Below are 12,238 nucleotides of genomic sequence, written 5' to 3' on the forward strand. Positions count from 1 at the left end.
GACTTTATCCGACAGTTACCACAGGAACGGTACCTCTTAGTCAATCAAAATCTAAGAAAGGTGTCAGATTCCACAAAGAAAAATTGATGAAACGCTCCCCAGATTGATGGGGGCGCAAAGATTTAAAACCGCAATTTTCGACGTTCAATACTTTTTTTTATCAGTATCTAAGTGCGACTGTACGTTTATCATGATATTTTTTTATTAGTGGAACATCTTTCTACGCATGAATATCTTAATTTGATTTATTATCATTGCATACTGCTGTGGTTATTTCAGACGCCATTTTGACCAATAAACACATTATCAGTCACGCGACACGATACATGTATATCCTACCGACCAACCTAACGTGTAAACTTTGTGTTTTTTTTGTGGTTGTATTACAAAATTGGTCTATTACAAAATTGCATATTAGAATGAGGCGTCGAAGCAAACCACATCGTTTTCATAACGTTACCACAGGGAATAAAATGCAATTCACATTGCTACCACTTCTATTTCCATCGTAACTGGTATAAAGGAAAGAACTGCAAATGTGTCACGTCGTATTTTCATATTTGCAGTATAATGTGGTCATCATTTCAGAGGGGATGTTTCCTTTTGCATACATCTTTCACTGAAACAAAAATATATATATATATATATATATATATATATATATATATTCAGTCATCCATGAATACATCATTAAAATAATGCGATTTGTTAGGTTTTTATTAGATGTGGGGAGCTACTCGCATTGTTACGTTCTTTGACCAACCTTAAAGTGTTACTTTTTCATTCGCTGTTTTATGAACTGAAAAAAGGTAACTTTACACCTGGGTGGACTTTGCCTTTAAAAGGAACGTGCCACATACCTTGATTCTTGTGTAATGCAGTCACATTTCCCCTATGGCGGTCGTAAGGCGAGTCGAAAACAGCCGTTTGATTCATTTTTATTCGAACCACCTATATGTTGCTGGTATTTACAAAATGTTAAAACGGCTGTTTTCGACTCTCCGTACGGCAGCCGTATGGGAAATGTGACTGCGCCATAAAAACGATCTTTTTTAGAAACAATTATCATTGCCATGGTCAGAATGCTTGGTAATAACTTTCATGCAACTGGACTGGAGTGTGCTGTATGATGTGACCTGTCCGTAAATGCACTTAAATCACACAATATTTTTTGGTCAGTGAGTTGACATGTGAAAAACAAATATTAAACGTAGAGCTGTGTTTAGGTGAATCAGTGTTAATCTTTAAAATGTTCTAACTGTCTTATTTCTGTTTCTTCACGTACAACTGTGAACATGTTGCTGAAATTTGGTACTGCATCCATTTGACAAATGATGAATTTTCTCCTGGCATTATATTTACAATTATTTTCGGGGTGTAAAAGTAAGGTTTGTCAATTATTGGCAGGTTATCTCATTGTGATGTTGTCGTCAAAGCGCCAATTTAACAAACTTTGTGTTAACTAGGAAATGCACGCCTCGTGAACCTACGTGCAAACACGATGTAATTGACGTTTTAGTGATTTTTTGTGCGTGACTTCACAAAGGAATGATACTTGAATAGTATAACACTCCTTGGTGTCACTGCGTGTTTGGGGTAGATTTTGCAACTCAGCCGCGTTTTGAAGAAATGTCACGTTTCTCTGAGATTGGTTTATATAGGCAATTATGTGAATTTTGACTATCAATTGGATGTTGTTATCTACCGGAATAATGTGATGTGAACATCGGTATTTCCCTTGGTTGGCTCTTGATATCACCGAGGAGATTTGGTGACACGGGTACATGTAGTAGAAAGCAAATTGAACCATGAATACGTTATATAATCTGCCACATGTTTCCTTCATTTTTATCATACTAATAAATTGCTATTATTGTTATTATCATTATCATAATTTTTAATATGTTTATTGTTATCAATGTTGCCATTATTGTTATTATTAATAGTAGTAGTATTAGAAGTATTAGCAGTAGTATAGTAGTACAATATATAAACGCTGTTTAAAAAAAAATAAGCACGTTGTTTAAACACGTCACTCCAACAAATATTTTTTTTTAAGTTGTTAGAATTTGTTTTTAAAAAGAAATGTAAACAATTTTTAAGAAGCTCAAACAATTTTAACAGTTTTTTGTTAGAATGACGGGTCTAAGCAACGTGCTTAAAACGTTTTGACAGGGCAGTAGTAGTAGTCAAAGCATGGTGTTAAAATAAGTATATCACCATAATATTATCGCATTCTCTCTTCTCATTGACTATCCCATTTTCACAGTCTTCTCGCTGAAACCGGAGTTTATCATTTCGAGGAACGAGCCCGAGACACACTTCCCGCCGCCTTCCCTGCTAACATCCCCGGCAACCCTTACTTTCTCTATGGCTACGACACCAACCCCGATGACCCCGTGGACGTAGAACTCTTCGGAGACAAGAAGCACGTCGAGATACCTACGTAATAAAGAAGAAATCTGCGCAATCCCTTCTCCTTTTCGCGATTTGATATCATCAGGACGAGGTAGATCCTGGGTTCCGTAACACAAAGGTTAGCCATCAATCGCCAAATGACATTGGCCAATCAAGGTTGGCCATGCATGCGTATTTTATTCAAAACGCTGACCAGGTACCAATCAGAAGTATTCTTTCATACCTGTTATAAATCGCCAACCTTTTTCGTTACGGACCCTAATCAACTGCGAGGTTTTAATCTGACATTTCTTTCTTATTGCATGCATTCGAATTAGACGACTGCAGGTGCGCTCCCGAACTTTCTCAAGTTGTGTCCTATTGTTTTAGATTCAGGCCTATGTAGCACACACAAACACAATGGCTGATTTGATACTCCGTTGGGTGGTGGGCCGACCTCATGTGGCGTTAAAGCTACTAAGAATTATACGATTGATCGTATAGGATCCTTTGGCAAACCATGCACAAAGATTGATTGCAATAGAAATGATGTCTTCTTATGCTACATAGGCCTACATGTCCAACAGATGCAGGGGGAACCGTGACACGACTTTTGCTTCTTTGACATTTGCTCCGGGCTTGATATCTCAGACGGCATAAGGAATATTGTAAGGATAAGGTTTTATTTAGTTTTGGGGGCTAGATTTTTTGTTGGCTTAACGTGCAGAATTTCCATCGGAGCCGTCGTCGCCGGAGTAAATGTCATGGAACAGGAGAAACATCCCCTACCCTCCAACCCCACACTTGACCCATTGGTCTCCACAAACCGTACCATGTGGTATGTCATGTCCCGTTCTTGTGCCCCCTTTTTTATTGGGGGAGGGGTCGTTCTAAAATCTTGGATCCGCCACCTGAACATATATGACAAAAGCTGTAAAAGTTGTAACCACGACGACAAACCTCATTGAAACTTATCTAAATTCCATACTGCTCCCAAGACTTCAAAAGTTCATTTTGAATTTGACTTGATGATTAAGATTGACATCGTCTTATAAAAAGTGAAAAACAAGTAGCATAAAATATGTGGGCTTCTCCATTAATATGGCGTTAAAAAAATGTACACCTTCGACATCATTACATTTTGTTGATTGTTGATATGAAATCAAATAAAATTATATTGAGTGAATGGGTTGTCAGATTAAAATTTGGTTATGGTGGTTAATGTAAAATAGACTAGAATGTGTTCTTATTGATGATGAAATCTTGATGATGATGAAGGGAACGTAGTTTGTTTTGTCTCCCACCAATTATTTGAACCTAATATTTTCCCACTGATTAAAAACATGATAGAGTTTATACATGAGAGATTCTTTTTCAGATGAGTGTGTTTATGACGTGATCTTCATGACGCAATGAAAAGAATATTTTGATTTTAGAATTTCGAAAGACGGAATGTATTTCTCTTTAGAATTTGTGTGAGTTATACGATGAGAGGGCTTGTAAATCAATATGTAAAACATGGATAAGACCGTCCAGTCACATTCGCTCATTCAATGCATACATGTCTATTGGCGACGCGACCTCATTGAGCCCCTAAGTGGCAGGTGATGTGGGCGGAGCCAGGCCTAGCCAATCTCGGATTCTTATCTCATGCGCATGCTCGGTAATTCAAACTCAGATTGCGTCATCGGCAGAAGTCTGAGAGACTCATAGAGTATACATGTATATCTCTATGGAGAGACTATGTTATCAATTTTAAGAACTCATTACTCTGCGGACGATGTATTTCTCTTGAGGGGTCTGAAAGTGTTGAGTATTATAAATGCAATAAAAGTGTTTTAGGACTTGTGTGTATGCATTTCATAAAGAGATCTGATGAGTAACATTTACCATGTGTTCAATCTGTAATGTGATCATCACTGTTGTATGCTGAATGATCTTTTTTTGTTCATGATGAAAAAATAAAATGTTTAAACGGATCAATAATAATGAGAGAAACTGTTTTACGGGAAATAATTTTTCTGTTTCTACGTGTGTAGCTCTCATACCATACTGGCATATCATTAGTAACAGCAGGAGGGCATACAGTTACGGGTATTTTGGAACCTGGCGAGTGTTTTATAAAGCTGTTTGCAAGTTACGAGTGACTGTGCTCACGACTGGTGACCCTTTCTCGTGGTAAATCATATATCCCTTTGGAGCTGACTTAGCACCTAAGAACATGTTCCAGTCGTGCGTAAATATTACGAACAGCTTTATAAAGGCGACCGCACACCTTACGATTGTTCTGCGACCCGATTAAAAAAAATGTAGTAGAATTTGATGCTAATATTCAGACTTGGAATATCTTACTGTGAAATGTTCTTAATCATCGTACAAATACCTATGTTCAAATATGTGACTCTGCTCTTATCCTCCTTAGAATAAAAGCGAATTTAATATCTAGTCGTAATGACGTCATAGCAGTCGTACGATTGGCTACGATTTGAAACTAATATGGCCTTTACTCCAAAATAAAGGCTTGCAATCTTTCAAAATGGTTATATTAGTATTCTTTCAATTAATTTTAACCTCAAATAAAATGATATGTTCCATTCACATTTTCAGAAAATTAGTAAAATGCGATTTGTTCCAAAATCGGATCGCGAACAGCCGTACGGAGTGCGATGGCCTTAAAACCCCCAACAGATGTGGTTTTTAATTATCGATTAATGGCACTTTCACTGCATTCTGCAGATGTAGCGTGTTAATTTATCTTGTACAGGTTATTAATCTTCATAATTGTTTATTTTGGAGATTAAATATGTCAATGTATTTTCAATACGCTGGGTGATCAAAGTATACTTAAACTGAAAGTAACCAAGTTTTTTAGGAGTTTACAGGAAAAAACTATCGTTCAGGCGATCATGTTCGAGTGTAGCAGTTGTAATTTTACTTTATTTTACATTATATTTGTTATGGTGTGTACTTTTTTCTATGTCGTTTCCCTTACAATCAAACAGGCTTCATTCATTTTTGCTTAACACAAGGAGGTAGATTTCATATTAAATATCTTCATTTACAGGAAATGTAGAAAATAAAACTGTATAGCTCTTGTATATTGTATGATCTTTTTTTAACATCATTTTTTCATAAAGCTATTTTTTGTTTCCATGTTCTTTCTTTTCGGTGATTGATACAAAGCTTTGAAGAAGCTACGGCATGCTGAAATGGATCAAAATGTGTATTTTTCTTATTTTCTTATCTTTGTATGGTATCTGAAAGACATTAGACATGAAATAGACACTGTATATAGAAACCAATGTGAGACTAACCATCTAAAGTGTATGGTATGTCTCTCGGTTCCACTTTTCCTCACATCATGATTTCTGAAGATATCTATAACCGATTAATGAGAAAAGAAGTATTTTGGGGACAAAACGGTTTATGATTATTATCGGGTTATTTTCTTATCTTTGTATGGTATCTGAAAAAAAAATCAGTTATAAAGTAACCTCTGTATATACAAGCCAATGTGAGACGTCAAGATAAAGTTTATCATGTATGATATAATCTATTGTGAGGAGACAATTTCCATTTTGGTGGGCTTTTTATTATTATGCAAGGTATTTTTAAAAACAAAATATCTATCCTGATCAGATGCATCCTGACAGTTCAATTTTTTGTTTGTTTATTGCATGCATTACAAAATAACTACGATTGTTAATTGTTTTTTCTAGAATCACGAACCACCATCGGCGCTTCTATCACATTTTAACTGCATTATCTTGCCATAATTACCAAGTAATATTATGTTTTGCCCAGGTTCACCAATTTTTCGACAAAGACCTCTCAGCTGTTCATCACGATTCGAAGGGCATTTTCAATAGATTAATTGCGTGAATTCCCAAATGCCAGTACACATATTTATGAAAAAAAATTAAGAATGCACATGCAAGTCATTCAATTACAACCTATCTTCTTAAAGAATTAAATATTAATGGATTTTTTTTTCAAATACTGCCGTTAAATCCAATGCCTTTCGATACTAGGTGATGGTGAAGGAAACCCTTGTGTAATCACCATGACTGTGGCAAAAAGAAAGTTATGAACGGAAACGACTCTTCGAGAAACTGAAGATCTGATTTTATAATATTTTTAAGTATTTGAATTTGTGGCAAGCGACTTCCCGAAGGGGGGATTTTCTTTTTTTTAAGCTTTTTTAAGCAAAAGATACTATGAATAACAAAATGGTCTTTACGCCTGATAAGGCTTTTAAAAGAATGTCCTGCCAGAAGGTGGATAATATTTCAAGCACAATTTATTTTTTTCGACAGGATGTATGGGAGGTAATGTAATTTTGGAGGTAATACCTAAACGAGAACAATTTAGTGTTTTCAAAGATATTTTAGGCGTAGAGGCCGAGTTACACAACTGCTGAATATAGATTTGTAATTCGGTCTAGAGAATCGGCGTATTTTCTATCGAAATGTATGGTAATTGTTGCGTCATTGTTACGTAGATAGTTGAGAGATTAACGGGTCACTAGTATGCTTTGTGCGCGGTATTCCTTTCTATGTTATGTTGATCTTAAAGGATATGTTAAATCGTAATGCTGAAGGGGGTTTCCGTGGGGATATCCTAAAAAGACGCCTATCAAATGAAATCTATATTTATACAGAACAAGTCATCGGAAACTGAAATGAATTGAACTATATCTTTCAATTTTGTTGCTTAACTCATTCCTAGAAATACTGTCCAACGAAATCTCCGGTGTATAGCTTTAGCATCGATTGGTGATGGCGGACTTTTTTTTATAAGGACAAAGCTAATCATCTAAAGTGTATGGTTTAACTCGGGGGAAAACACGTTTGTAACACTTTCCCTCACATCATGATTTCCGAAGAAATATTCTCAAAGGGTTTAACGGGCTTGCAAAATTATAAACCAAGGTATGCCAAAGCAACTGGTGTACCTATTCGTCTTAGATGATATTATTTTTTAGTCAAAATACTGCATAGGCTTTGACGTCACGGACGAGGGCATCAAAATGATGTCAAGTCATGGTGAAAACTAACCTATATCGTAATAATAGCACCCTCCTCTCTCTACCTCTACGAAACTTAAGCGCCCTTTTGCAATTAAAGACGTTTCCTTTCTATTTCATAGTGTTAAAGTAACGATCACCATATCTCGCTCTGGCTAACTTGAAAAATGTGACCTTTTCTGATTTAGGAAGTAGGCTGTAGTGGTCAAAGAAAGATTTAACGCAGTAATTTTGGAAGGGTGTTATAAAAAAGACCTTAAATACAGTCTGCAAATTAATTTCCTATATTGCCTCACAACTACAATGGATTTACCCTGATAACAAAAGGAAATATGAATTAAAACTTAATCAAATGGTATCATGTGGTATGAAATAGTTAGACGTACTTTTTTAAACGCCAACTTCATACATGTTTGTTCTTGTTTGAAATAAATGTCAAATATGTGAGTGGTAGGTCTACTTCCCCTCCCCCCTACAAGATTACCGTACATTGAATTATATTAATAGATCAAGACATTAGTACATTTTGATATGTTCATCAAATTGTATGAGTGGTCATTTCAGTCGATGTATTCAACAACTTGATATATCCCGACATCCATAGTCAATGTGGTCTTTCCATTCCCAAGGAAACTCGGCACCCTGATAAGTACCCTGATAATTAAACTGGTTGATATTTTCCTTCAAAATAAAAATCCTTAACCTAAATATGTGAGAAGTTCAAATGAGGCTCGCGTGGAGTTCTGTAACATTTTTATATTTAATATTAAGATCGAATAGGGTAAAGAGAAAGATGTAGTATAGTAGGTTGCTTGACACCAATCCGCGGAGGAGTTGGAAGTTGAAAGTCAAGTACCTATGTCCTTTGGGCTTGTCTCTTCTTTTCTTTTCCCGCCCGAAACTCGACCAAGGATTTGGTATACGCAAAGAAAGCTGCGGTATCGTCGTGGGTCATGTCACATTGCATTACTGAAGTCGGCGAACTCCTACTTTCTAAGCCCCATTCAGCTTATCGACTCACCAACAAGGAACATATTAATTCGAGACTACGATGGATAAGTAATGTCATGGCAGATTTGGGCGCGTCTTTGCGAAAAGTAGGGATAGTGTGCGTGCGGTACATTCCGCTACGCATGTTACTATCTTCTCAAGATATATGAAAAAGTGGCAGAGTGCGGGCCATCTTGACGCGTTGCAATGTATCTAATGTTTGTTGCAGTTGACCCTTAATTCACTTCTTTTATACAGTACTTTATGCGATTGGAGATTTAGATTTTCATTAAACTTTTTTAACCAACAAAACCAAGGAAGTGCAAGGTCAACAGAGGTTGCAAGTGAATCTAAGCACATGATCTGGGTTCACCTTTATTGTTGTCACGAAATTTCTGAAAACGTGATTAACCTTTGTTTTATGCTTGGTCTAATAATAAATCTACTTGTATTTGAATTGCTGTATCCTAGAATAGATACAATAGTAGAGTTTCAGTCTGAACTCCAGACTAGCCTTGCCCAATGGTCAGTTTGAAAAAAATGACCGAGGGTACGTGACCAGCTGCGCCTTCACACACGCTGGCATTTCTTTCTCGTACCATTTGAACATGGGGACATGACACCTTACGCTGAGGGGTTTCCCGGGAAGAATCCAATAGCAGCGTGGTGTTGGCCAGATCGCATTCCTGCGCCAAGAACAAACGAGCAAACAGAGGATAGAGAATAGTGCCTCCAACACAGGAGGCGAGGCAAGAGTTTGAAATCCGAAGAACAGTTCGCGAGTAAATGAGGGCAATCGCGGTAACATGATCACCGACCCATGGTCCTTTTTCCTGCACGCCCAATACCAAAAGGTGGAAAATCTCTACTGAAATTATAAGAGTATTATCATCTGAGCGTGGTTAGGTTCCCTTTCTTCCTCGCTGACGTTGTCCAACTTCTTTTCTGGAGAAGGGATAACCTGTCCATAGAATAATCAATACTAGTAATCACCAATTTTATTTTTCTTTCGGAATAAGCGGCCGTCGCAAGTTTTTCAGGTGGGTGAGAAAAGGAATGTGTATTTTCCTCCTTTTATACACTTGGTTCATTTTTAGTAAAGATTAAAATGCATATTCGCAGTTCCTGACCACTCTCATTTGGCCTTAATGCTTCCATTATACCATAGACATAATAATATTTTAGAGGATTCTAAAACCTACTTCTACTGTTCTGCTTTTTCCACTGCTGTGAACATTGCTGATTCAGCATCTACTGGTTAAAGGCAAACGGTACAGGAACCCATTTATGTTCACAGCCTCAGGAAATAGAAACGTCTTTCGTTCTGTTGCATTATCCTTGACTTGATGATAAATAAGCGCTAATATCAGACCTCGAAGTAGAACTCCGCTAAAGATAAAATAATTTGCTAACATTTACATAGTAACAGTGAGTTATATTTAAAAGAAACTTTCTTCTTGAATTTCCAGTGTAAGTTCATATTTGCACAATAAAATTCTGGTTGTCTTTAATGCTGCAAATAATGTCCTCAACGGCCCACGATTCCTGACTTGATTTAAAACTGAAGTCTACCAATTCTACCCCCCCCCCTCCTGCGCCGATATTACGAACCCCTCAGTTATCTGTCTTGGGGCCTCTACTATTCCATACGTTCGGTAGTAACACAAAAGCACACAATGCTGCTATTAAAACTTGTAGATATATTCAGGTTGTTTAAAAGCTCTTGTGATTCGATGTACCCCACCTGTCGTGACAAACGTATATTTTTTTGTTTAAAGGATTGTACATAATTCTTATAAGCCTGAGGAATCACTAGTTTTAGTAATTCTATTATTATTAATTTATTATCCTTCTGTATCATGTAACTGGTGTTTAATTTCGTACCTACTTATTGTGTTACAATGATGCTGTCTTGCCTATTCGATTAACAAATAAAGAAAACGGTATTATCATAGTTCTGATACCAGAAAGGGGTTGATACAAAATAATGTCTGACATTCAAGAATATTTTCAAAACACGATATAGCCTTGCGCAATATGCACCGATTCCATTATGTATTTATGCTTCGCCCTACAAACACTGTCTGTGTTTCAAAAGATGCATATTATGTGATCAATATAAAACTGATCTCTAGGAACTCTGACTTCTTACGGCATGGCAAATATTTGATATTGTTATTTCATTCGTGTTTTTATTATCAGTGGAAACTGGTGAATCAATCAATTCAATTATTGATGGGGCATTTGAAGATATATGGAATTATGTTTGAGAAAAATTGAAGAGATAAAATGGCCGTCTGTGAAAAATTTTGTATTTTCGTAGATTCATCGCGCTAGAATATTTTAGGAAAAGAGAACTTTAGATGCAATAGTATTGATAAAAAGAGTGATATAATAAATACCTCATATCGTGCTACGAGATTATTCGTATTATGTAACAGTTTTGCGACGATAAGTGTATAGTGTTTTAAGCTGAAGAAACATACCATCGAAGATCTCAATATGTGTTGTTTGTACATATATTTTTTTTCTGACTGTCATCAATATTCGAGAGTGTGCCCTGAATAGTCTAATATTGTGAAAAAAATCTATTCCGTCAAGGGATAAGTTCGAAAGGATCTTGCAGTAGTTTATTTCATCTATTAGTTCAATTCTAGGACTATACCAATTTATGGCATGTAAGACATCTTGTATATTAATGTATATTGAATAATGCAATGTACCATAACATATTTATCTAACACTCATGTCTGAACCCGTTTGGATCTTAAATAAATTATATAACTGTTTGCATCAACTGAGTGAACACGTGTGTTTAATTTCAAGTTACGTGCCTCAATTGAGAAAATTCAGTTCAAGGAATACCTATGGTTGGATGGCAGAGATAATGAATTCATTGAGATTTACTTTATTTATTGATATTTTCAAGACAAAATAAATGTAATCACGTACAAATTTTACCCCTTAAATAGTTGTAGGTTTTTTTCGGAATAGATTATCGTGGCTGGGCTGTTAAAACCACCTATCTCAAAAGTTAAAAACTTAAGGGGCAGCTAAGATAAACCTGTAGTTAAGAAATATGGCAATGGTGACAATCTTATATTGGATGAAAACATTCTCCTGATACCTGTCAATAATTCTTTTTGGCAAAGGAAGGTTGTTATACCCATGCTATCAGTCTAAACTCAAACTTATTCTGAGCTGTTTTCAAAGCATCTTGATTTTGATATACAAGGTTTTAACAACCCAGAGACGTTATGTATGTTTTAGAGAAAAATAGATTTAGATTTGATTTATCCCCCTATTCCTAGCAAGAACAACCGCGCACACACATCACCGCCGAGTACTACGTTTGACTAAAATGATTCAAATTTAAAAATGATTTTGATTTGTAGAGATAAAATTATATTGACAATAATAATAATGTTTGGCTGATTTCTGTACTTAATCCATAACACGAAACCGCACCCCCCCCCCCCACACACACACACACGCAGCTCACGGTACATCACATGAAATATGTCAGACCAATACATACATGTCGAATTTACTCAATAAAGTTATTTAGCATTATGTATTAGTTCACACCTTATTCTACCATGTCCTATAGGAGATGAATATGCTCCACATTCAGTAGTGCTTATACCTTGGTCACATTTGCTCTACGGCGAGTCGAAAAGAGCCGTTTTAACAATTTTTGTACCAACTACATATAGGTGGTTTGAATTAAAATTAATAAAACGGCTGTTTTCGACTCGCCGTACGGCCGCCGTAGAGCAAAATGTGACCAAGGTATTAGTTTTCACTGAATGGCTTGGGTGACTG

The 12,238-nt window shown here is 36.2% G+C and overlaps 1 protein-coding gene across 1 annotated transcript in view; it reads left to right on the forward strand.

The window, feature by feature from the left end:
• LOC121430596 (guanylate cyclase soluble subunit alpha-2-like) overlaps window positions 1–4,674 on the forward strand; it is a 142,300-nt gene extending 137,626 nt beyond the window's left edge. Inside the window, exon 9 of the mRNA XM_041627916.1 lies at window positions 2,270–4,674. Within this exon, the coding sequence (XP_041483850.1) occupies window positions 2,270–2,450 (181 nt within the window). The 3' untranslated portion in view covers window positions 2,451–4,674. The remainder of the gene's footprint in view (window positions 1–2,269) is intronic.
• Window positions 4,675–12,238: the final 7,564 nt, after the last annotated feature.

This window comes from Lytechinus variegatus, chromosome 1 (genome assembly GCF_018143015.1).
Source record: "Lytechinus variegatus isolate NC3 chromosome 1, Lvar_3.0, whole genome shotgun sequence".
NCBI lineage: Eukaryota > Metazoa > Echinodermata > Echinoidea > Temnopleuroida > Toxopneustidae > Lytechinus > Lytechinus variegatus.